The 27540-nt window shown below is 45.7% G+C and overlaps 1 protein-coding gene across 1 annotated transcript in view; it reads right to left on the bottom strand.

The window, feature by feature from the left end:
- WDR12 (WD repeat domain 12) overlaps positions 1-27540 on the bottom strand; it is a 484520-nt gene that overhangs the window by 175362 nt on the left and 281618 nt on the right. Inside the window, exon 7 of the mRNA XM_069615517.1 lies at positions 1635-1680. Within this exon, the coding sequence (XP_069471618.1) occupies positions 1635-1680 (46 nt within the window). The remainder of the gene's footprint in view (positions 1-1634; positions 1681-27540) is intronic.

Consider the following 27540-nt stretch of genomic DNA (forward strand, 5'->3'; position numbering starts at 1 on the left):
GGGTTGGAGGAAGAGGGCAGTTTTCCTGCAGATCCTGATCTCAGTTTTTCCAAGGTTGAGCAGGAGGTGGTTAGCCGTAATCCAGATGTCGATTTCTGAGAGGCATGATGTGATATCGGGTGAAATGGAGGAAAGGCCCTTTGGGATACTGAAGATGATTTGGGTGTCGTCTGCGTAGTTGTAGCAGAACAGGCCGTGGGAGTGGATGATAGCGGGTAGGGTCCTCAGGCAGAGGTTAAAGGGGAGACGGATAGGCACCCTGTGGTATTCCGTGTGTAACAGGGCTGGGAGTTGGGAACAGCGGCAAGCATATAATTTGTGATCTGTTGGAGAGGAAGGAGGAGATCAATTTCAGAGCAGTGTCCCCGATGCCGAGAGAGGGGAGTCTGTCTGAGGGTGCAATGGTCAGTGATGTAGAAGGCTGCCAAGAGGTCGAGAAGAATTAGTGCGGCACAGCCATCCAAGTCTGAGGTTCTTCTGAGATCATCCCAGATGGAGACTAGGCACAATTCAATTCCTCGTAGGGGTCTGAAGCTGGATTGGGCAGGGTTGAGGAGGTGGTTTGTTGGTCTGTGTTTGTGCTGGTAGAGAGTCCCCAGACCCCCCCCCCTATTTGGTCGATTAGTTTGGCTATGGATCGGTTGTTTGAGATTGGTCTGTAGTTGGTCGTTAGAAGGAGGATGAGAGTGGGCTTTTTTGAGCAAGGGTTTCATGTATGATGTCTTGAATTCTGCTGGATAGGATGACAAGGGTCACCAGGGGCTACTAAAGGGCGGCTGTTAGAGTAGCTTTAGAAAATCAGGGTGGGAGATGGGAGAGGAGCAAGCGAGTTGAGGTTGGGTCTGTAAACCTGGTCATGGATGCTGGGGGGAGGGCTTGAGCAATGCTATTTTAGTGATGATGGTGAGGTTTCTTTCAAGGGCTATGTTGTGGAAGTGGCGAGAGAAGGAGTCACAGAGTGTTTTTGGATGTCGTAGGGGGAGGAGGTTGTGCATAATGGCGCCTTGAATTCGGAGAGAAGCCTGTAGCGTTCACTACAGGTATTTGGAGCATTGGTGATTCTATTCCAGTAATAGGATTGTTTGGCCTTCCGTATTTCTGTCCTGTAGGCTTTGAGAAGCTGGGCGTAGGCTATATTATTCTGTGGCAACAGGTTTTACTGCCATCTGCGTTCTAGGAAGTGGTTCAGTGTCTGGAGAGATTTGAGAGCGGAGGTGAATCATCTGGGGGATGGGCCCTGTCTGCTACAGAAGAATCTGGATAGGCTGAGTGGGCTAAAAGCTTCTGAGAGCCATAGATCAAAGTGCCGGATGGAGATCTGACCCAACTGGCGTGATAGGGAGATCAGGGAGGCAAGTAGAAAATCTGCCAGGTTTGGAGTTACTTTGACTTTCTTCAAAAGTGAGGTGTGGATAGGTGGCCCTAGGGCTGTCAGGGTGGGTGGAGGGTCTTCCATTGAGAGAGTGAAGAAGATTGGTGCATGGTCTGTCCAGACTAGTGGGCAAGGCAGAAGAGGGGTGATGAGTTTAGGAGAGCTGAACATTGCATCTGGAGTATGGCCTGCAGTGTGGGGGTAGTGGGTGTTGGTGGCAAAGGGTGTTGATGGTGTGTGTCTGGTGGTTGAAGACACTTACCTGCAGACCAGATCTTTAACATTTTGTCCCAAGAGCCGCTACAGAACTAAAGAAAGGGAAAAAAAAAGGTTGTTAAAGTTTCACAATGTCAAATCCGCTCCACTGTCCAGGTAACTAAATAATCCAAATAGGAGAAGAACAGAACAGCCCAATATACACAAGTGCTTCCTAGCCCCTTTCCGACCCAATGGACAGATCACACCTGCAGCTGGGGTCAGGTACAAAAATCATAACCTTTGGTAGCTGCCAAGTCTCGGGTGCCACTGGGTGGAACAGAGTGATCCCAGAGATCAGCTGCTGGCTTGGAAAGTGGACCTTGTCCCAGTCCTTCAACTCGCACCAGGCCGGGTGACTCTTCAGAAACAGACAAATGCCCAGTATTTTTAGAACATTGTTGAAGTGGAAGAGTATGTCAGCAACCTTTTGCTGATGCCTGCATTAGAATCCAGTCCTGGTAGGTGGTGCATTTTGTCATTTCTTCCAAGCTAAGGAGAAAGATTTGAGAACAGTAAAACGCTCTTCCTTGAGGAAACAGTTTTCAGCTCATTAGCCTTATAATGTAAATGGTAGCCATGTACCAAATGGATTTAGCTGGATTTCAACCAAGGAGTCATTTAGAGGGTCAGTCAGGGTACCGGAGGAGTGATTTCATGCCACGAGGTACTAGGATGGTGGGCAGGCATAATGATTGCCGTTTCCGAGGTGGCAGGGGTCTCCATCTGTTAAAAGATAGGCACTTAATGAGTAAGTCTCAACACAGCAACAGGGAAACGGAGATGTATCCTTTCTGTTAGGTTGTGTATTGAGGTTTGTTAAGATTAAGAGGGTTTTGGATTAAGGCGCTATATAAATAACACATCAGTATCATTCTATATAGGGTAATCAAATGAAAGTTGTATGGCAGAGATCTGCGCAGTCTGACTGAATGAGTGTGTTTGTTAACATAATAAACAGTGTTTGCTGGATTACGTTTTTTAGGACACACTTTTTGTGTTGTCTGGATGAATGTTGAAAGGAAAGCTGGATGCCAACAAGCAAGACCTCATCTGCACCCCACTTTCAACAGAAGGTTTCAGTATGTGAGAAGAGCCCGAGTGGTTGGATTGCACCACATTGATAGCCTACTTAGGTTCCAATATGGTGCCGAAAGGACAAAATAATAAAAATAAAGAAATCAGAATGCGCCTGTGATGGGTGAACAGCCAGCTAGCCCAAAATATGTACTGTAAGCCATAAATGCCACTGGTGAGAATTAAGGTGACCTGCTGCTACAGAAAAACAGTGTCAGTTAATAAAAACAAGCTGCAGGTGTGACACTAGAGGGCATTACGACAAAATGTGTACGATTTAAGTTCAAGGGTGAGTTATCAAACGTGCTGGCAGTTTCCCTTACCCCTTTTATCTCCCCTCTCATAACAGTTGACTGCAGAGTTCCTCAGGTGTGTCGGCTTGGTCTCCCCTTTGGTGATACACAGATTATTTCTCGTCTTAATGCACCCGCTTCTGATCCTCCCTCTAAGCGGAAGCACCATCGCTCTTCGGTTGGTGGATGAATGGCCAGGAACTGGCTTAAACTTAATGGAGACAAAACGGAGGTCCTCCGGGTGGGATTTCACCCCATGGGGACAGTGTGGACTACTGACAATTGGCCCATCTCTCTGGGTTCTTGTCCTCAGCCAGTTTCTGCAGTAAAAGGCTTAGGCATCAAACTCATGACCAGCAATTCCAGAGAAGTCCAAATCTCCTCAGTCTACCAATCTGGCTTTGTGAAACTAAAGGTTTTGAAGAAAATCTTACCTTTTGTTCCTCCCGAGTCCAGGATTAAGGTGGTTACATCATCCATTATGTGCTCTGTGGACTACTGCAGCAACATCAACTTTGGACTGCCTGAGATGCTGCTGCAGTCTTCAAATTCTCCAAAATGCAGCTGCCCACCTGGCTCTGGGAGCCCGCACTCCCAAGACTTGCTCCACCAGCTTCACTGGCTTCCAATTAGGAGCAGGATTAAGTTTAAGACTTTCTCGGGTGCCCCGTGCCATTTATTGCTCTGGCGCCGAGTTTCTAAGGTCTAAGTTGACCCTTTACAACCCTGCTAGATCTCTCTGCTCTTCTTCACAGTTTCTTCTACGCATCTCTAGGTTTTGCCGGGCTTGTGACAGAAAGATCTTTCTCGGTGCTTGCCCCCACACTCTGGAATTCTCTTCAACTAAACCTCCATAACACCTCCGAGTACCTTCAATTTCAGAAGACTCACTTGTTCCAACTCTGGCTATATGATCTTCCACTCTCTCCCTCTCAGCGCCTAGATGCCTTTGGGCCTTAGTTTGCGCTTTACAAATAGCCATACAATACAATGAGAATTATAAACTGGTTGGAATTCACGTTAAAAAGGAGAAGAAGGCAGACCACTAATGATCAAAACGGCGACTGTGGTGGCATTAGTAAAAATAAGTTGCACATTTTGGGTACCCATTTACGTAGGTACCTCATAAAGTACTTGAAAGACTAATGGGGATACACTGAAAATAATTAACATTTCCTAACATGGAGTGTAGATGATTTGGGTGTAGTGTGCATGTGTACGAGTGTGCGTATTAGGGCAGAATTCTATTTTTTAGGGTTCTGCAGATTCAAATCATGAGACACTGCACTCTCTTTTTTCCTACTTTATTTTTTGGATTTTCTAATGTTTTGAATGGGTGTCAGAGGGACTTCTGCTGAAGTCCCCCTGCCACTACATCCTTTTTTACTCCTTAAGAGCATATGATCCTGGGTCGCCCAGACGGCTCCCAGGCCCAGGGGATCATCTTAGCACCCAGTTTCTGCCCATGGGCGATTATTTTATGCAGTAGGCTTGTGGCAGCAAATATTTCGTTTTGGCTTCACCAGGAGTGCAAGCCCATTTATTGCATTGGTAACCAAATGAACCTTTATGGTAACCATTGGGTTACTAATGTTTTATTTTATTTTAAAGTCCTCCTTTTAGGAAAAGGTTTCTCTTTGACATTTTGCTTCCATAGACTTCTATTCTACTCCACTGGACAAAGCTTAGAAAGTAAATGGGCCCAGCAGATTCAAGAACCCTTGAAGTGGTTGCTGAAGAAATCCGAGTAAGTGGGGTGAGTTTGCATACCTTTTTCTGCTCCCCTCTCCCGCCATAGGGTTGCAAAGGTGTAAAGTCGTAACCCTATATTCTCCCTTGCCTGGCTGTGACCAGTAGTCGTCTGGTCAAGGATAGCCCCTTGGGTTTCCCTTATAGTGGTGGGATTAGGAGAGGACCCTACAAAAAACATCTCTTTTTCTGGAACATTTACCTGCAATCGTTGGCTTTTCCCACTCTTGTTCATAAACCACACAGTAAACCCTCCTGACTCTCTGCAAAGTGATTTGTGGAATTGGTAACTCAGGGCACTAGGGACCTTCTCCTAGCAGTGGAGAACTGATTAAGAAGCAGGGACCTGAAAATAGGTTCCATTGTGGGTGTTCTAACCATTTTCTAACCAACCATTTACTTGTTTGTTGCCAACTGCTTCAAAATTGCTAATTGCAATCTTCTTCACTTGCTCTATCCTACACGGTAACTTAAAGTATTGCTTTAGTATTACTTACAATTGCCCAACTGCCTCAAAGGAAAGGTGCTGGTATTCTACTGGAACTCCCCGAATAGTGCATCTATACATTTGTTAAGTAGTAGTCTTGCGACAATACTTACCTGTGGTATCCATTGCTGTGAGAATTCAAAGGCCTAATAAATGATTGTATATTTGTGTGCATCTCATGTCTAACTTGAATTATTGAGTGCTCTGTGTGTGTTCCACTGTTAAGTGTAGCTTTTCCTTCTAGAGTGAAATTCTCTCCACCTGCAAGTCCACAAGCACTTTTTGCTGGACTCTTTAGTTATTGTCTACTTCTCCTGAGTGAGTGAGGACCTTTTTCCACACTCCTCATTCTTTTACTCGGTAGATGGTAACCCTTTCTACTACTTTTTGGTATTTCTTTGTGGAGTTAAGCGTTCCTCCAACTTTTCTGCATCTACATTTTACTAAAGTAGCACAGAGCACTTTCTGTGCAGTGTTACTAGTAGCTCCTAGAGCTTCCATAGTAATGTTTCTTTATTTTCCATTGGTTAACACACTGTTACCAAAGCAGAGTAATACTTTTTATCCTACCTGTTCTTTCTTTTGGAAGATAAGCACAGCTCGCCTTATGTAGAGTGCTGAGGGGATCCAATGTATCCCTTTTCACACTTCAGTAACGTTTTGGTTATTGTGAGAAGTCCCCTTTTCATGCTGGTGGTAGTCTACCTTTTACAATACCTTTTGTGAACTTTGGTCGCAGGCTGCAATCGCAGCCGCAGCTGCGGTACGGGGCACAAGGGTCAGCATTGACCCAAAGTGTTGGCTGTACTGTTTTAAGTACTGAATAAGATGACTTGGCCTTTCTTGGGCCCTCTAACATCTACCTGGGTGGGGCAGGATCCTTTAGTTCCTATGTCTTTACCAGTGTTTGAGTGACTGGCAGGGCAGGGCGTGGGCCAGGTGACCGAAACTCCCCTGCTCTGTGTTGCAGTGTGCCTGACTGAAATCAGTTCAGACTGGGAGGATGGCTGTCCCCATTGGACAAGCACCTCACAAGTTTGAATGGTGCTTTAAGACATGATTGGTGGACTCAGGAAGTCTTCCTGCATAAATGCTGAGGTCCTGGAGCTGAAAAGAGTCAACCACTTCTTCGTTGGAACAGAAGAATCCAACGAAGAAGCCTGATGGAGAAGCCTGAGAAAGATGCCAGAAACTTCCAGCGACCGCTAGAGCCCGCTGCTGCCCCGACAGTCACTTCTGAGCGACAGGGAAAATACAAAACAGGCTGAGTTCCTCCCTTGGACTGGTGGGCCCAACCAATCCCGAGATTAACTGGATTTTGCGCCATCCGGAAGAGCTGTGACCTCCACGGCTGCAATTCACCAATAACCGGGGTCCTGTGCTGCATCGCTGTGCATAATTTGCTGAAGCTCGATTTCACCTTTGTGGGCATCTTTCTAGGCCTGCAGTGACTTGAACTAGCTCTCCAAAGTCCCCTCAGCCGAGACGAGGACCGAGAAAATGAGAAGAGTCACCTGCCATAACAACTGTCCTTCAACCGAGCCTGAAAAAAGGCGCCAACAAGCCAAAACTGAGAAGATCTTCTGCTGGTGTTAGTCTGCACGAGAGCAGTCGCCAGATCCACAGTAGTCCCTTTCTTCTCTCACCAAGACAGAGAAACCAGTGACCGGGTCTGGTGTCCAATGTTAGCTCTAAGCTGTGCGCATGTGCGCTTGCCCAGTTTCCTTCTGGGTGCCACTCCGAAGAGTTTGAGCACTGCATACAAACAATACCCACCTTCTCAAGAAATACCTAACATTTGCTTTCACTTCTAATAAAGCTAAATTATACTTTCTCGCCTTGAAATTATGGTCTAGCCCATTTACGTTACCCTTCTATGCAAGCGTGATCTTAGAACCCTAAAAAACCCTCACAAACTGAATACACTCTCAAATGGTTAAAAACAATTATGAAAAAGTGGCTCCATGTACAGAAGATCCAAGATATGCCTGCACATATTAACCAAATAATCGTCCCTTCCCACCTATGGCTCCTATACTTGATCCTACCACACCTATACCTTATAACTAATTTATGCCCACAACGCTATTACTGGACAACCTTGACTGCCACCGTGGCTCTGCAAAAGGTTACCAGACTTTCACCTACATTCACCGGTCTTATGTTTGTTGGAATATGAATAACTTTCAGGCACCAGAATTTCTTTTTCCTAGGGTGCCATAGCAAAAGCTTCACCCACACGATGCAACTCAACTACTATTGGAGGCTAGTTGGACGTGTAACCTCATGCCATGCTTCCTATTCTTTTACATATGTCACACAAGCGCTTCTAAGGGTGGTACCTTGCAAGTCTAAGAAAGGCTTGGCATCAATAGTAAGACACACAAGTGACCACAGTTCAAGGGTATTTATTGAACTTTAAACAGGGTGTGATAAACCCCTATCTAATCCTAAATCTACAGATGGGAGCAAGCTACGACCATCAAATAATAATAAAGTAGTCCTAGTGGAGTCTCGTCAAAATAAAAGGGCATATACTAAAAAAATACATTGTCAATCCTGATCTCTAAATGCAAATAGTGTGGGGTAGTGTTCACGAAAAAGAAAGTGTTCACAAAAATGATATGTTAGGATGTTCATGCTACTGGCCTCCTTTACCCACGTTTTCAGCACGGACAAGGCGGTTCACTCTAGCATCGCACACCCTCAGGCTTCTTTGGCACAAGGACACAGTTCCATTACCCTCCTCAAGGTCTTCTGTGTCCAAGTCTCTTAAGCTATCAAAGTCTCTTGATTCTGAGGGCCTGAGGTGATTCACTCTTCACCCTGGATCCCCTTTGCCCGGGGGTCAGATCCCTTTTTATACCACAATTGTTACTTTGGATCCCCCTCTTCTGGACTCAGATCCTTCCTCTTAAACAACCAGTCTCCCTCAGCCAGGCTCGGACCAATTGCAGTTCGCATTAGCTATCGAAGACGTTTGAATGCGCACAGAATTTAAATTGACCTATTGCAGGACCAGTTCCATTTCCCAATTTACATTTGCCACCTCTCGGTTGGATACCTAACAGAGACCTTCGAATGAACACCCACGTGGTGCCAGACCACTCTCTATATGCTATCTATCTTGGCTTCAAAAGTTCAGTCACTCCTTGAATGTTCAATTATATTTGTATCGCTCATCACATACGCTTCACACACTGTTCTCTTCAAATTGCTTCATACAAAGTTGCCGCTTGCAACCTTGGTTCCAACACAGACTGGTCTACTATCAGTCTCTGCGACTCACCGGCTGTGCTGACTTTGCTGGCACTGCTTTGTTGTAGGAGCCAAGGACAGTACCACAGTGGCTATCGCTCCTCCCTGCCTTGGTTATTGACGCAGGAGAGCCCTGTGTACCTCCGACACACAATGCACGTTTCTTCAGCTTTAATTCTAGGTCTTATGTTTCTTATTCTCGAAAGGCTCGTGAAAGTAGCGTTTCTTTCTCTGAAAAGGTCAAGAGCACTTCCCTGCTTGCTACCCTCTTATTTTGCTGCCTTTCTGCTCATATTAACTGCCATCTTGGAACTGCTGCTTCCTCGTGTGTATTGCCTTGCTCTGAGTGTGCATTTGTGCTCCGCCTTTTATCCGTGTGGGGCAGTGTGATGGTAGGAAGTCAGGTGTGTGTAATGATCAGTAATTGCCTGACACTTGTGTTGGGACATGTCAGGTATACGGCTCAGTTAGTCCGTTTTCTCTCACAGTGTGCTGTCCGAGAGAGTGTTTGTGTTGGGAAACGGGGGGAGGGGGAGAGGAACAAGAGGGGATTTGAGTTCCTAATTATCCTGGTAGGATGGGGAAAATGTGTTACAGGAAAGGGGATACCGCGTCTCACCATCCAGCCTCCCACTCCCCAAAGACCCCTCATCCAGGTAATCCTCCCGCACTGGCCCCCCGCACCCCCCCAGGAGCTGGATCCGAAAGCGATGGCCGTGTCCTGGCCACCTGGATGACAGATCCCCAGGGACTAGCGGATGAGACAGCTTCTGGTTTATCACACAAGTTAACGCATAATAAAACTAAAATATGAATTTCCCCTAAAATGATTTTGAGTAGGCAAATGTCATGCTCAGCGTCTCCTACTTTAGCATTGATAACATTACCCTATAAGTGAGGAGCAACTGTCATGATCTCTGCTTCCAAAAGATCAGGACTTGCCCGACTCCCTTGGAAGCAGACCCATAACCCCGGTTCCGAGTGCCAGCCAGTCCCAATTGGGACCTTTTGGACCCTGTCCTGGCGCCAGTGGCACCAGGCTCATAAAGATGCCCAGTCCCAGCGCTGGAAGCGCCGGGCTCATAATGCTTGGGTGGACTTACCTGCAGCAGACCATGTTGCTTACTTACCTGCCAGTTGAACCCCTGATCCTCTTCTGTTTGGGACTACTTTTCCTGTTGGGTGGGGCAGGAGCCACTCCCTAGGTTCAGAACACTGGAACTCTTCTGGAAAGCAGGAACTCTTTTCTTACCTAGGCGTGGCTGTGGAAGGAGACACCTAAGCACTAAAGGAGGCTATTTAAACCACACCCGATGGATGAATCTTGCTTTGTGTTATTCTGCATTCTCTGCAGCAGAACGCTCATCGTGTCTTCTGCTTCTGATCCTGGGCCTAAGGGAACAAAGGCTTACCCTCCTGGAATCCAGTCTTCAGCAGCACCTGTAAAGACAAAGAAAGAACAGGTTAGCACTACGGTCTTCTCTTACCTGGTCCATCGGCTGTCACCAACGCCTCGCGCTGCATTCCGGCATCTGAAAGACAAAGGCTTACCTACTCTTCGCATGCTCCGGAGGTCTTCGCACTGCATTCCGGCATCTGAAAGACAAAAGCTTACCAGCTCTTAGCACGCTCCGGAGGCCTTCGGCGCTGCATCCCGCATCTGAAAGACAAAAGAAGGTGCGTTTAAAGACATTGGGCAACTTTATTACTCACGTGCCATTACACCTTCCCACGCCGAATCCAGTGGGTATTCCAGCACCCTTCAGCTTCTCTAAAGCTCCGAACTTGTACCTGCAAGATAAAAGGGACAGTTAGTGCGCATCGTGAAGCAGGCTACAAGCGCTTACTTACGTGCTTCCAGGCGCTTCTATTCCTCACGCGGGTTCGATCCTCAACTCTCATCAGCCCGCCATCCGCCATCGCCGGAACCCTGCAAAACAAGAGATATCATTACAAAAGACTTTTAAGACATTTGAAGTGCCCAGAACTTACCGTTCGTGCAGTTAACGACGGACAGCAGTCCTCTGAGGTCAAGAGGCCTGCACCCTTATCCAGTGAAGAAACTGGTTACGGCACCCTGCCCCGAGGCAGATGGAGAGCTCGGCGTTCACTTACCTAAGGTGAGGGCGTTAACCTTTGGGGTTCTACAGGAGAAGAGAAAGGGAAGAGGAGAGAGGCACCCAATAACTCCAGTTCATTAATCCCATATTTTCTATCTGCAGACATCTTACTCTGAGTCAGACATACAGTGCACAGAGGTCCAGCCCAAAGAGCCAACCGTGTGTTACACATCACCTTTGAAGATACGGCATTCACCCAGTCAAGACCGGCGCCTCTGCGGGAATCAGGTGAGCGTTACAGCAACATTGCAATATCATTTAATTGGCCTTCAAGGGATAATGCGTATGCACTATGCCTGGCATTACTCTTATAGTATTTTACAATGTATTGTGGTAATGCAAACTGGACCTTCTGTTTCTTTCTATGCTCAGCTTCTGAGGGCTTTAAAATATAATAATTTGTTCTGTCTTTATTGCCTCTAGAACCCCCATGCATCTCGTAACAGTGAATTGCAAAAGTGGGGTCTCAAGTTACAGAAGACGACACAATCGTACCTTTGGGCATTGATGCCATTACCTTAAAAGGCGAATATATGTGATGTTTGTCTATGGGGCACTTGTTGAATTTTGTCTAGGAATTTTGCGAGTAAGAGTGGGCAAAACTATATGGTGTATTTTGTGCTCTGTCACTTTGCTTCTTATGTCGGGGTTACAAGCATTGCTCCGATAAGATTTTACTCCCTACTTACAATCAAATGATTTTTCAGGAAGTAAAACATGTATTAGCTTTGCCGATAGGGTTACTTTATTATTATTTAAAGATGTTCTTAAAATTCCTCTTAAGATTGGCCAGTAATGTTATTAGAGTTCCTTCCTTTGCCACTGCTATGCTGGTCACTTCTTCGAAAGTATCAGTGTTGCTTTGTGGGTAGAAGCGGGGGGTAGGCTCTTATATGTTTACTGTTTACCATTTTTTCTGGGCACAGTTTCCTGTTTTGGGGGAATATAGATGTGTGCATGCCTCTTAGCTATAACACTGGTTTTGAGTAAGTGTTGCCACAATTCTGTTCACAGTACAATGTAGTGTGGACAGTAAGCAGAGGCGGCACATTCATTCTCATCATGTTATTCTGTAGTGCAGTTATTCTGATGCAATTATCATTCTTGCAAAAATTATGAGAGGCATGTTCTCCTGGCCCTTGAATTACTTCAATAAAGTGGCTCATGAACTCCTATCCATGTTTTATATCCTGTCTGAAGTTTTGGCCAGCCACTTCAGTTATGACAAGCAGTATTGTTTTTGTAATACACATTTGTGTTTTTTTCCAGTGGCATAAAACACATTCTGCATTGTCTCCGAGCACTGTCGACAAATGAATAGCCACAATTAAACGTATTGTTTATACTGAGCATACGGTTCGTGTTAGTGTGCGCAAACCTATTTTCCTCTGCACAGGAGTACTTTTGTTGTTAGGTACTATGGCAGATCTTGAAGTATTGGACTGGTTGATGAGCTCTCTTTGTAATCACATAAAATATTTGTGATTTTTTTTTAGCCTGCATCTTTGGAAGAAAGGACCCTTTACACCGATTTTTAAAGAATTGAAGTGATTGGGAAGGGGACAATTCCTTCCAAACTATCTTTGGAGATGACTCACTAACTATGAATGCTCACAAAGTGGCTTACCTTGATGGTCAGTTGCGCACATGGAAAATAATCTGCGCATGAAAGCCAACCATTTCCGCACTTAGAGAAAAATAATTAAAAGGGAACATTGCTGCTGTTGCCTCACCGCTGGAACCGTCTTGCAGCAACTGAGTCTTCATTTAAAGGTACTGCCCTGCTCCTGATATAACCTATGTTAGGGAGAATTCTCAGAAATGTGCCAATTCCCTCTACCTTAGAGCGGATGCAACGGATGGAGTGGATGCAACCAAAGGAGTGGATGCAACCAAAGGAGTGGATGCAACCAAAGGAGTGGATGCAACCAAAGGAGTGGATGGAACGATTGGTACGGTCGGTGCAGATGGAGCGGACGGTGCAGATGAAACTGATGAAATGGTAGGTGCAGACAAAATGGTTGGTGCAGGTGGAATTGTGGATGGAACCCATGGAGTGATCAAACAGATGGAGTGGATGAAACTGAGGCAGTGGATGGAAGGGAAGAAGTGGATAAAACAAATATATATTACAAAGGTCTGAGGAAGCCTGAGCATTCTAGTGGAACGCGTGACTCTTTATCACCCGTGGGGCGAGTGCTTTTTGCAAACCTTACGTCTGTCACAGGGGGAATGATTTTACCTCTGTTTTAGTGATGTGCTGTATTATGCAACAATAAAGATGACATTTTAAAATAGCTAGGTCTTGTGTGCTGGGGTGTTTTTGTACATGCCCACTGGGTGGTTTTTTGAAGTGTTACAACCGCGTAGGGGCATGTGTTCACACACACATTACTCACCATAATCATATTTCTGATGCTTGTATCTGCTTAGATTCACATGCTGTGCATAGGCCGACATCTAGTGGAAGCTGCAGAGTATTACAGTTTGTTTTTCGAAACTCGAAAATGGGCGTCGACACAGGGCGTGCCAGTAATACTATCCCTAGTGTGACGTCCACTGTACCCATGATCCATCACGCGTGTAGGACCCTCAGATTGTATTTTTTCTGACATGAGGCAGCATGAGGAGTAGCGCGAGTACAGATTATCCAAGCAGATAGATAGACTACAAGCATCCATGCACCTTCTCTCAGAGGGGAGGAAGGGCGGGCGCATGTGAACCTATGCAGATACAAGCATCAGGAATACAATTACGGTGAGTAATGTAGCCCTTCTGAGGCTTGTGGAATCTGCTTAGATCACATGCTGTGCATAGATTAGCGAGCAGTGTTAGAAGGAGATGGGATGTGAGAAGGGTCATGAGCGAACAGGTGTCTTAGAACCGCTTGTCCCACTAGAGTATCTGTCTTGGAATGAGTGTCAATGCAGTAGTGCTGAGTAAAAGTGTGAATAGAGCTCCATGTAGCTGCTTTGCAAATGGTGTCAAGGGGTACATTTGCAACGAAAGCCAGAGTGGCCCCAGTGCCTCTTGTAGAGTGGGCTCTTGGCGTAAAAGGCAGAGTTTTTTCAGAAAGGGAGTAACACAGTTGGATACATTGGACTATCCATTTCGAGATGGCACGTTTAGCGATGCAATCTCCCTCTGTGCCTGTAGCTATGGAGACAAACAGTTGGTCTGTCTTTCTTAGCGGTCTGGTCTGGTCTACATAGTAGAGGACCGCTCTTCGCAGATCTAAAGTGTCTCGTTTCACCTCAGCAGAGCTTTTGGGTTCTTGGAAAAAGGCCGGTAGCTCAATGGACTGGTTAACGTGGAATTTAGAAATCAATTTAGGTGAGAACCTAGGATGAGTTGGTAGAACCAGTTTATCCTTATGAACAGTAAAGAAAGTACCCTGCACTGACAGAGCTTGAATTTCACTGACCCTTCTTATGGATGTAATGGCTTCTAAGAAGGCAGTTTTATAAGTCAGGTGTTTGAGACTGGATTTAGGCATGGGTTCAAAGGGGGGGAGGCATGAGTTTACAAGCACCACATTAAGGTCCCATACTGGTGGTGGGTTCAAAATTGGAGGATGAAGTCTCTTTACCCCTTCCATAAATGCTTTAACCACTGGCACTTTCCACCACGACACCTTGTTATGAGAGGTGGTGTAGGCGGACAGTGCCGCCAGGTGTACCTTGAGTGAATTAAATACCAATCCTGCGTCGAGCAGGTGGAGCATGTAGGTGACAATAGTGGAAGGAGTGCAATCAACCGGGTTGATATGTTTATTCTGACACCAGATAACGAATCTCTTCCATTTATCAAAGTAACAGCGTCTTGTGTTTGGTTTCCTTGATTCTTTTAGGATATCCATACATCTCTGTGGTAGATTGAGATGGCCAAACTATGACTTCAGGAGCCATGCTGCCAAGTTCATTGAGCTGGGATGAGGATGCACTGTCTGACCTTGGTGCTGGGATAGTAGGTTGTGCCAACACGGGATTCTGATGGGCTCGCACACTGCTAGTCTGCGCAGGTGTGGGAACCAGGGTTGTCTCGCCCACATGGGAGCAACTAGGATGAGCGTCATCGATTCTCTGTGCATCTTGTTGACCACCTACCTCATGAGAGGTGTTGGTGGAAAAGCGTAGGCAAACATCCCTGACCAGTTCATCCCCAGGGCGTTCCCCCTGAAGTCTGGCTGGGGGAACCTGGATGCGAATCCTAGGCATTGTTTGTTTTTGCTTGTGGCGAATAGGTCTATAGTGGGGAACCCCCACTGTGAGAAGAGGTCTTCTACGACTTCTCTGTGCAGACACCATTCGTGTTCTTCTGGGAGGGGATCTCTGCTTAAAGCGTCTGCTAGTGAATTGAGATCCCCTGGAACATGTTGAGATGACACGTAAACGTTCCGTCTGTCGAGCTGTCTGTTAAGATCTGCACTGACAGGTTCACCAGGTGGGGTTCGAACGCTCGAAGCGCTCTGAAGACTGCCAGGAGCTCTAGCAGATTGATGTGATTCTTGGCCACTGAGTGAGACCAGAGACCCTGAGCTGTGTGGTGAAGGAGGCGTGCTCCCCACCCTGATAGGGACGTGTCTGTAGTAACTGCAGCCTGTATCTCTGGATCAAAAAAGTGTTTCCCCTTTGACAGGTTCTCTTTCGTCCACCAGTGAAGACTTAGTACAAGTGTTGGCGAAACGACCACTAGATCGTCCCACTGACCACTTGCCTGAGACCATTGTTTCGCCAATCATTCCTGCATGGGTCACATGCGCAGGCGCGCGTGGGGAACCAGGTAAATACATGACACCATCATGCCTAGCAAACGCATCGCTTTGCGCACCCTTATCTGACGACCGGACTGATATTGAGGAATTTGCAGTAGTATATTCCGAATTCTTTCCTCTGCCAAGAAGGAATCCTTCGACACCAGGATTAGAGAAGCCAAATCAGATACCCGGGAATTATTTAAAATCTTAAAAGAACAGGCTCATGCACCTAGACCTGCTCAAGCCACTTTTAGTAAAGATGAGGCATGGTGTACGGAGATTCAATCCGCCCTATCCAACAAACTGGTTAAAATTAGAGAGGGGATCGAGGAGAAGAAACTCAATCTGTCGACTCAGGGTCTAGAAAATAATCCCTTAACCTCCATCAGAAAACCGGAGGATCAAGCTGTGTTCAGCTTTCAACCCATCTCAGAGCAAGATTTGTCCAAGATAATTTCTAATTTAAAAAGCACAAGCTGTAAAGGAGATCCTTGCTCCTCGCTTATAATTAAAGAATGTTCCCCAGTTCTCATTCCAGCCTTAACCAAGTTCGTTAATGCCTCCCTTTCAGCGAATGAAGTTCCCGGCAATATAAAAAAAGCATGGATTACTCCATTGCTAAAAAAACCTAATCTCTGCCCCCTTACTGCTTCTAATTATAGGCCTATTACCAACACTCCGTTCTTGTTGAAGATCTTGGACAGAGTGGTCTATAATCCGATTTCTATCTTCCTGGAACAAAATCAGATTTTTCATAAATTTCAGTCGGGGTTCGGTCTGAATCACGGCACCGAAACAGCTCTGTGGCACTTAAATCCCATCTCCTACAGAGGATGGATGGTGGTCATAGCTCACTCCTTATGATCTTAGATTTGTCGGCTGCCTTTGACCTGGTGGACCATGACATACTGTCCACCAGGCTAAGGAAGAACGCCAATTTTTCGGAGGAAGCAACTAATTGGGTCATCTCTTTCTTGAAGAATAGACAAAACAGAGTGGCCAGCGACATTGCAGAAGCAGAGCCGTCTGTACTCGCGTATGGGGTCCCTCAAGGAGCCTGTGTGTCGCCATGCTTATATAATATATTTAGGATTCCCTTTTTCCAGATGCTCGAGAACGAGGGGATCATATTTGCAGATTATGCGGATCACACCCAATGCGTCATCCCCATATCTGGTTCCCATGCGGAAGACGAATCAAGAATTAATGAAATGTACAAGAAAATTCAGGATTGGATGGTTCTGAATGGTCTAGCCATAAATAGTTCAAAAACTGAGCTTCTAATTATTGGCTCAGAGGCCAAATTAGATAAGCTAGGTTCCAGCTACAAATCTTTCATCATAGATGGCTGACATACTGAGGTCATGAGTAAGGTGAAAACTCTAGGCATTTATCTGGACAAAAATTTGAGTATGAACGCACAAGTGAATAATTTGGTCTCATCTCCTTCATATTTTCTTAAGCTGTTTCGTTGCCCGAGACCTTTTATTTCAGAATCGAATGCCGAAACCCTGGCAAGAGCCATAATTGGCTCCAAGATCGACTATTGTTGTAGTCTACTTGTAGGGTTGCCGTTATCGGACATTCATCGGCTGCAGGTCATACAGAATGGCGCAGTTAGGGTAGTGAAAGGCCTATCAAGAAGAGACCATGTGTCGGAGGCTTGGCGCAGCCTGCACTGGCTACCGGTGCAGGCCAGGATTATGTTTAGGCTTCTCGTTATCACTCAAAAATGCATACACGGAGTTATGCCACTTTAAAGAACTAGTCTCAGTAAAAAATAACATCCGATCCCTTTGTTCGGATGAAACAAACACTCTGGCTGTGCCACGTTTGAAAACCAAAAAATCCAGAGACTCAGCCTTCATATCAGCAGCACCCCTTAATTGGAACTCGTTGGCAGTTACATTGAGGACTACCACCTCTGTGGAAATCTTTAAAAAGGGGGTGAAAACCGCACTCTTTTCGTAGGCTGGACCAAACCTGTGTATGATTTCCGCATATGAACCTGTTTTGGAGTTGGTTTCCACTCCTGTATGTTTTCGTATTGTTTGTGTTGACGTTTCTAAGCGCCCTTAAGCCTTAGGGTACCTGGTGCGCTATACAAATGCTAAACAAACATAAAGGCCAACTCCTCCTGAGTGTTTAGGACAGCTCCTAGGAACTGTTTGGAGGTGCTTGGCACCAGGCTCGGTTTTTTCTCATTGATAGAGAAACCCAATTCGAAGAGGTCATCGATAGTTCTTTGGATGTTGGGTCTGCAAATTACTGGGGTTCCCCCCGTGATGAGCCAGTCGTCCAGGTAAGGGTACACTGGGATTGCCTCCCTGAGTAGGTGTGCTGCCACCACCGCCAGTACCTTGGTGAATACCCTTGGAGTCGAGGCTATACTGAAGGGCAGCACCTTGAACTGGTAGTGCTGACTGTCCACCTTGAAGCGCAAGAATCTTCTGTGCGCTGGGAACATGGAAATATGAAAATAGGCATCTTTCATGTCCAATGTTGCCATGTAATCCCCTCTTTTTAGGAGGGGGATTACCTCTTGGAGAGTAGTCATGCACATTTTTTGGGGCTTGACATACTTGCTTGCAGGGCGTAAGTCTAATACTGGGCGCATTGTCACATTTTTTTGACACAAGGAAGTAAGTTGAATAAATACGCTTGTTTACCTGGTTGCCCGGGACGAGTTCTATAGCATCCTTTGCGAGAAGATTGACGATTTCCTCGAGGAGGATCATTTGGTGGTCCAGGGAATGAATCTTGTCTTGGAGGGTGGTTGCGGGGGCCCTCCCGCAGTTCGATGCAGTATCCTGCGGACACTGTGGACAGAACCCATCTGTCCGATGTGATCCCTTCCCATGCCTGGGTGAAGTTGTAAATGTGCCCCCCCTACTGGGGATGCGTGGGAAGGGACCCCGAGCAGAACGTCACTGTTTGCCGGGAGGCGTACCACCTCTGCCTGGGCTGCCTCTTCCTCTACCACGGCTCCTCTTATTACCTCTGACGTAACTTTGGGTAGTCTGTTGGTTGCCACCCCACGATGTACCCTGCCCCTGTGCGTAATTGGAGCCCCTCTGGGAATTTTGGCCGCGTGAGTGACAAAAATTACTATTCTCTCTTTAGTTCGTGTGCTTATTAGTCAATTGTCCCAGGGACTTTAGTGTATCGTACTTGTCTTTGGCAGTTTTGAGTGCCTCCTCTACTGCTTTGCCAAACAAGACATTCGGTTCCACCGGCATGTCGATCAGGGTATCCTGGGTCTCGGGTTTAAACCCCCCCCCCCCCGACTGTCTAAGCCAAGCGTGCCTCTTAAATGACGGTGCTCTCTGCGATGAGTCGGCCTGCATTATCTGCGGCGTCAAAGTTCGTCTTTAGAATGCATCCGGACACGGCTCTACCCTCCGACGCGATCTGGGCTAACTGGCCCTTTAGTGGTTCTGGTGCGGAGTCAATGAGAGCAGGTACCTGCTCCCACTGGTGGCAATTAAAACTTGCCAGCAGAGTGGTGGTATTGGTGATTCTTGCCTGGTAAGCGGAAGTGGAGGCCCCTTTCCTTCCTAATCCATAAATCCTCTTGCTCTCCTTGTCTGGGGGAGCTTCAGATGATAGAGGTGTCCCCGCTCTTTTTCTGGTGTAAGTGACTACCAACAAATCGGGCTTAAATTGACCCCTTATGTAAAGTGGGTCGGACTGGGCGACCCTGAACATCTTTTCAATTCTGGGGTTTACAGCCCTAGTGAGATTAGGGGCGCGGCGTGAAGGATCAATTCTTCGTTGGATGGACTTCAGAATTGGAATGGCTTGGGCAATGGGTTTTTTGTCCCCATGATCTCCTCTGCAAAGACCCCCTCTTCTTGCGCCCCCCGAGTGTGTGTGTGTGGAAGTGCTCTGCAGCTCTAGCTAAGACCTTGTTTAGAAGGGGCTGGTTATCTACTGGTGAGTCAGTAACTTGTGGTTCCTTGCAAACAGGAGAGTCTATATTGTAGACTTCTGCCTCGTCTTCCTCCTCCTCCTCATCCTGGCCCTCGTCATCTCCATAATAATCGACCCCTGTTTGGTCGTCCAGCATCTGTATGTCTGGATCTTCACCATACTGATGGTAAGGGTCTGAAATCAGGCCCTGAGCTAGAGTCTCAAACCGAGGTCTCTTGCTAGGAGGCTGAGGGTCCTTGGATCCTGAAGGAGTAGCGTTGTCAGGGGTACGCTTATAGCTGAGAAAACGCTCTGGGTTTTTTTTGTAGAAATTAGCCAGGGAAGACCTTCTCATCCTTTTTTCTCCATTTCTTTGTGGAAAGATCCTTCTTGAGATTTACTCTGCGCGCCAAACCAGGTTTGGTCCCTTTGTTCATTTGGCGGGATTCACGAGTGAAGTCCACCTCTGGCTCCAGGGTGTCTGGCAGATACAGGAAGCAAGGGAGGTGCCCGAAACCCTGTGTTTAGTCTCCTAGGAGACAGGAATGCACTCTTAGGTGATTGGCCGGCTGGATGTTCGGCAAGGACAGCCACCCTGCTGGGTGACTGACAGCTAGGCTGCAATGAACGGGAGCAAGCTGCATAAAAAGACTAGGCTTTTTGGCTTGGAAGGCAGAGTCGACCACTGGATGAAGGACTCCGAAGAGATCTTGAAGAGGACGCCTGCTGCAACTCCTGGACCGTTGGTATGCCCGGTGAAGCCCTGCTGCTGTGCTGTGCTGAAACTCCAATTCGTATCGACAGAGAAGCCCCTGCAAGGACGACTTCTCCCTTTGAGTTGGTGGGACCAATTAACTCCAAATTAAGCCACTTGGACATCCTCTCAAAGCTGGTAGAGTATCCACTGCAGTCGCTGCTGGAACCGGATAGCCAAGAGCTCCAGGAAGATCCTCCAGACTCCACCAGGAAGCAGAATTGACCGAGCCTGAGCCCCCTCAACAGAGTGCGGGAACCCAGAAGCAAGGAAAGCCCATCTTGACAGCCAGGAACCGCAGTGTTGCTATTTGCGGTAGACGTGAGGAGCTGAAACACTGAACAGACACTTGTTTGAAGTTTGCCGGTTGCGAACGGTGACCATCCCATTGCAGTGCAGGAGTCCCCAGAAGTCCTCTCTCTTGTCCCCATGACTGAGGCCCAGGAACAGAGAGATCTGCAGAGCTGCACAGGAACAGAAGTCATCTGCTGCACCTTTTCTTCAACCTAAAGGTACTATAAAGTCTAAGAGAATTTACCTCTTGTTGTTTAGCCACTTGTCCTCATTGGAGACTTGCTTGGTTGCATGTGTAGAGTTTCTTGCAGCTTCTTTACTTCACAAGCCTAATCAGCTTGTGGCCCTACTTTAATTTTCTTCTATTATACAAAGACTTTTTAGACATTGAAAAAGACTTTCTACTTACCAGCAAGAAGTGCTTCAGCTCACCTTGACTTTTGCTAACTTAACATTGGCTGGCCTATGCTCCCTGAATTACTCTTCTCTCTTCTGCTTATGTGTTTTGCCTTCCTTCCAGGAAAGGGTTAAACTTTGCATTGGGGGGCGGGGGGTTGTTTTAAAAGTACTTACCTACTTAAGAATAACTGTGAATACTTGTTTTATTCTGAACTCTCTTCTCTTTAACACTACTCCCAAGAATATTCTAAATGCAACAGTGATATATTAATAACAGCACCCTAGCTATTGAAGTCACCCAAGGGTGTAGGTAGTGCCTGTGTGACATCCCAAATGGGTAATTGCTGATTTAGTTAACTAAGAGTGTGTATTTTTGGAGTGTATTTGTGTGTTGCTTTATATTGCTCCCTTCTGAAGAAGACTTATTCTAACTGACTGATAAATTAATAATTGTTTAATCAAGAAACCTTGTGTAAGAGTTTATTTGAATACTTCTCACTGTGAATCTCTGTAACTCCCCTAAGCTCACATTGACCCTTCTTGAGGTAAGCCTGGCTACTCGACCGCACTACCAACCTGTGTAGTACAGACTTCTACCAAAGGTTGGGTTCCTATTGCCAGGAGGTCAGGGTTTTTGTAGTGCACTCAAAGGGGACTGCATACAATCTTGCCTAACATACTGTATGTTTTATTTCCTTTTTATTATCTCTAAATATACATGCAATTGTTGATCATTTTTATGTATGTGACTTTTATGATCTGTCAATTGGAAATAAAGTTATATGAAATGAAAGTATGCCTGAAGTAGCCCCTCGCACTATGAGGCATGGCTTTGCCAGTTATTGCATTGAACCTCACTGTCTCTCATCTGTATACCTCATGCAGCCCCTGTACCATGAGGAGTGGCCTGCCAGATTATGCTGTTAAAAGCCACCTACATGTGGTAACCTGTATGTATTGTCCTGCACCAACGTCACTTCGCACTTACTACAATAACCGCCCCGATGCCTGAGGGTTTGGCAAGCTCCTATAAATGCAAATATAAAATAAAGGCGAGTCCAACCTACTGTTTCATTTCGAGAAGAGTGTAACACAATTCAAAGTTAAGTAAATAACTTATAAACGTAGGTCACCTCTTTATCATGTGCCTGTCCACTGTATGCTTTGAAGTATCCAGTTTGAAACTACCAGTTGTATTTCCAGAAATGTTTTAACTAAATGGCCCTATTTCGACCTCCTATGGTCCTCATCAAGACAGGGCTAATAATCCATCATTTCAAATTACGTGTAAAACATATTTTAGATTAGTTATGAATATTAGCTATTGAATAGTCAATGATTCCAAACTATAATCAAAGAATTACATTGACGCCAATTAGGACAGACAAAAATGAATGAGCATGGGGTGGATCAGAGAAGGCAGAGAGATGGGAGATATACATATTCCATTAATTCAATAAATACATTACACATTAAGGTATAACACATTAAATGTCTCCCGTATTGTATTGAGTGCTGCTATTAATAGGGGACACACCCTTATCGTTGTGACACCGCTCCTCCAAGTCTTTAAATAATCACGCTCCATCCAAGTGTTACTACATTCTTTCATCATCTCATTTTATAGAGGATAGTCCCAACACCCTCTTCTGTTATCTGTTAAGCTACAAAAATGTGCATAATGTACACCAGACAGGCGCTCACCTCAATTGCTGTAGCATCTAATGTGCTTGCACATGTTCACCTAATTGTTATATATGGGATAACATTCCCTGCTGGGCCTGCAAATGTCAAAATATTTTTTGCTTATTACACATTATGTATATCTGTCAATTTTTTGCAATAATGCTTTCAAAATCCATTCTATAGCAATGTCCCATGCTTGGTGAATGCTGCACAATGCGTTCCTCTAAACAGTCCATTCTCATTGTTTATTGTGTGTTTTGTGTATTATTCTCCTTATGATGGCCAGCAGAAAATATCTAAATTAGAGTTTCAAGGTGCCCTTATTTCGAACCTTACTGGTCCTTAGTTCAATGTAATTTCTTGCGGAATTCTACAATGGGCAACTCACCGATACCCTCTAATTCAGTAAAAAACCCTAGACTCTGACCTAACCCTCTCACGCAAAGTCAACAACGTCTCAAAGTCATGCCACTACCACCTTAAAACTCTTAGATGCATTTTTCCCTACCTCTCCTTTCCCAACAGACTCTCTGCAGTTCAATCAATTGTTATATCAAGACTGGACTATGCTAACCCCCTCTACCTCGGAGTGCACGCATACCAACTGACTAAACTACAAAGAGCACAAAACGCCGCAGCCAAACTGCTACTAGCGCTTGGCCCAAGAGACCACATCTCCCTAGCCCTCAAAACTCTGCATTGGCTTCCGGATGCCTGAAGAGTGACCTTCAAAACCTTATGCATCGCTCACCGAGCACTGCATAAAACCGGACCTCAATATCTCCAAGACAAACTAAAGCCCCATCGCCCGGCACGTACCCTAAGATCAAGCCCAGCCGGCCTCCTAGTCATACCAAAAACAAACTCAGTCAGGTTAGGTGGATCATCATTCTTAGCCATGGCCCCTACCCTGTGGAACACACTCCCACCCCACATCCGACTCACCGAGGACCTCATGTCTTTCCGCAAACTACTGAAAACATGGCTCTTCCCCTAAAACCGGCCCCTAACTCAAACTGGTTGACAGCAACTCAATGACATTAGCCCAAAATTCTAGATCATAAATAACAATCCAGCATCATGATCCGAGCATGAAATTGAAAGCTAATAACCTCTATGGTAATCTAAAAGGACAAACAAAATAGAACGAGTAAAAAAGATCAAAGCGGTGAAATGGATAAAAAGTTGTATGAGAGCAGTAAAGTGGTTGAAATTAATAAAACTGATGAAATAAATGTAATGGACTAGAAGATCAAAGTGGACGAGAGGAATAAAGTGGACAACAGCAATTCAAATAGCCCAAACTAGTAGATCATAAATAAAAATAACAAATAACAATCCAAAATCAAGATTCCAAGCGAGAAATCGAAAACTAATAACCTCTAATATAAACTAAAAAGGACAAACTGGATAGAATGAGTAAAGTGGACCAAAGCAGTGAAGTAGACAAAAAATAAATTGTATGAAAGCAATAAAGTGGTTGAAATTAATGAAATGGATGAAATTAATGTAATGGACGAGAAAAACAAAATGGACAAGAGAAATAAGGTGGAGAGGATGGAAAGATGATTACATGATACGGACAAGTGCACAGAGTACACGGAACTGGTAGAGTGCATGAAACAGATATATGGAATGTAAGAGTGCATGGTATAAATGGAACAAATAGAATAGACAATTCAAGTGCACGCGACGGGTGTAAGAGCATGGTATTAATGGAATTAATAGAATAGACGATTCAAGTGCATGTGATGGATGTAATGCACGGGACGGATTGAGTGCGTACGACAAGGGACATGAAGTTGAACCGATAATGCATGATGAATGGATGAAGTGAGTGGAGCGGATGAATGTCCGAGGAGCAGATGAACGTCCATGGAGCAAAGGACAGCGTGGAGCAGAGGAGAGCGTGGAGCGGATGTAGGGTGTGGAGTGGATGATAGCGTGAAGCGGATCTAGGGGGTTGAACAGATGTAGGATGTGGAGCGGATGTAGGGGTGTTTTGAGCAGATATTGGGTGTTGAATGGATGTAGTGTGTGGAGTGGATGTGAGATGTGGAGCAACAATGTAAGGCTGGAGCGGGTGTAGAGTCTGGAGCGGGTGAAGAGTGTAGAGCGGGTGTAGAACGTGGAGCGGAAGAGAGCATGGAGCAAATGTATGGTGTGGAGCGGATGATAGCGTGGAGCGGATGTAGGGGGTTGAGCGGATGTGGGGGTGTTTGAGCTGATAACGTGTGTTGAATGGATGTAGGGTGTGGAGCGGATGTAAGATTTAGAGCTAAAAATTTAGGGCTGGAACGGGTGTAGAGTGTGGAGCGGGTGTAGAGTGAATGGGAAATGTATGTGTCGGAATGGGTGATATATGTGTCGGAACGAGTGATGTAGGTAGAAGTAACGGGTCAAGTATGTTGAATGGAACGCATGTAGAGTATGGAACGTGTGTGGAATGAATGGATGATGTATGTGGATGAAACGGGTGAAGTATGTTGAATGGAACAGGTGAAGTGGATGATCTATTGAAGTATGTCGCTGAAACGGACGTAGTATGGTGTTGGAACGGGTGAAGTATGTGAGTGGAACAGATGACCTGGGTGGAACGGATGAAGCATGTGGAAAGAAGGAAAAAAATGGAATGATGGATCAGGTCAAGTATGCGCATGGAACGGTTAGAGCGCATAGAATGGTTAGAGTGCATAAAACGAAGTGCATGAAACGGTTGGAGTGTGCTCGCTCTCAAGCACCTAAAGTAAACCACCATATCACATCTCCACGCTTACTCTCTTCTTCACACCACCACTCAACTAGAACACAGCGATACTATGACACCATTCGGTATAGCTGTTCTCATACCATCACTTGCCTCATACTCCCCATCATCCCAATTAAACAAAGCTGGTTACACACCCTCCAGCGTAGGCGTTCTCCTCAGGCCCAACGCAGCCAGAATCGGTCTGGATAACAACCTGCCAGAACAAACACATACTCTTGATATCCCAATCACCACACCTACCACCATTATATTTCTTGTTATTCACTATTTGAATTCAATGCTCCTTACATTCATATGCATCACTTATTAAATCCTATGTGTATTTCAGATTACCTAGGATCTACTATGGTCGCTGGCCATCCTGCTACTGTCTCAATATGACCTCTTAACATCAAGTGGCATTCGTAGCTATATTTTTATTATTTATTATCCCTCCTTAGTTTAGAGTGCAACCACAACTAGCTATCTTTTTCGCTCGCTCTCCAGTGTTACATTAGCCAAATTTGTTGCAAAGTAATAGGTTCAAGATTGTGATATATATGTTGGCTATGACATATTTGTTTGGGGTCATCCCATTCTGACTAGGATCATTATAGGCCCGTTTGCCTACCTATTCAGGATAAGTTCTATAATAGTGTACAGATCAGTCATGGCTTCTCCCCTGTGTCAGAGTGTCTTACATGTGGATTATTAGGCATGTCTTGAGGACCAAATGAGGTCGAAAGACGTGTCGACATAGGGGCATTTAGTTAACAAAACATTTCTGGAAATACAACTGGTAGTTTCAAACTGAATACTTCAAATCATAGAGTTGGCAGGCGCATGATAAAGGGGTGGTCTACTTTTATATGTCATTTAAAATCAGTGTTTATGAATATACCCTTGGCCATCCCCTCAAGTGACAGTACCCCCGATTTATATATTTTCAGTTTATCCTATTCAAGTGACAAGCGCAGAGTGGTGCAATAACCTCAGGGTTGTTTTTTTTTTTATTTCGCTTAAGTAAATAACTACTTTTCAGAGGGGCAGTAAGAACCTCAAAAGGTAAGTAAGAACTTCGCAAAACTTTGTAACGTATTCCATTTTAGGAATCAAAGTTACACACCAACACCTTTCCAAGTAAGTACTTTGCAACACTTATTATATTTTCTAGTCAGAGGCCTTATACTTTAAAGTCCTTCCCTATTCTAAGGCATGAGTGATCTCTGAGGCAAAAGAGGGACCCTGGTGGATCAGGAGCAAATAGTAGGCAGACCCGGAACAAACAGTAGGCAGATCAGGATAGGGCTCAGATGCAGGAAAGTGAGTTCGAGAGAAGTACAGACATTACAGTTAGTAGAAAGCGTTCAGGGACTTCGTAGAAGGCTCCCTAGATGCGTTCCAGATTTACACCTGGGCGAACTCTCAACACACAAATCACCCACTCGGCTACACAAACGAGACACAAGACTTTCGGTATGTACTACCCTAAGCCACACTTCACTCAGCAGTGAAGAAGAGCTTGCAGACGGACGCCTTCACGATGCAGAAGCACAGGACCCAGTCTCTGAATTCTTGGTCGTGGGGATGAAAGAAAGGACACTGGATGGGAACTTGCAGCAGCAGTTGACAGAAAAAGCTCCCAAAAAAAGGATTCTTCTGTGCTTTTCGTGGCTCTGTGGATTTGGCACCCTTTTCAAAAGTTACCAGATTAAGGACACTGCCGGTCGGATTTGCCTCGCTATTTCGGTCCTGCACTCTGGTGAGGGGACTTCAAGGAGTGCAATCGTGTCTCTGGAGGTCCAGCAGGAGTCCACCAAAGTTTCAGCGCGAATTGGACTTCAAAAGACGATGCGCAGGACAGAGGCTCGAGGCCCGAGGGTATTGGCGGTTTGTAGCTCAGGAAAGTCACAGCTCATCATGGGATGGCTCGAAATGCAGGTCGTCTCAAGACTCATGGGTCCGTCTCTGGGTCAGGGTCAGGGACATAGTATTCGGGACTCCTATGTTGCTTCAAAGAAGGGGTCAGCACAGGCAGCGGTTACACAGCAGGCATTTCCGGTTGCTGGAAGTAGCTACATCAGTCTTCTCCTCTTCATCATCAAATCCTCTGTTCCAGTGGTCGACTTGTCTTCACCTCTAAGATCCAGTCCAGATATACAGGAACCCACACAAAACTTCTACAAACTCTCGCTGCAGTTTACAGAAAGTGGCGTGTGGATGTCCAATCAGGACACCCATCCCCCAGTGGGAACTGGTTTCTCTCAGGCACACCACAGACACGCTGGAGCCTTGGTGGGCTACACAGTGTTCCCGTTGAGAACAACCAGGCACTCCCCCACCCAGGACAACTCAGCACGCTCAGGAAAGAAGCCACCA

The sequence above is a fragment of the Ambystoma mexicanum genome, chromosome 9, assembly GCF_040938575.1.
Source record: "Ambystoma mexicanum isolate Mex_15411 chromosome 9, UKY_AmexF1_1, whole genome shotgun sequence".
Taxonomy (NCBI): domain Eukaryota; kingdom Metazoa; phylum Chordata; class Amphibia; order Caudata; family Ambystomatidae; genus Ambystoma; species Ambystoma mexicanum.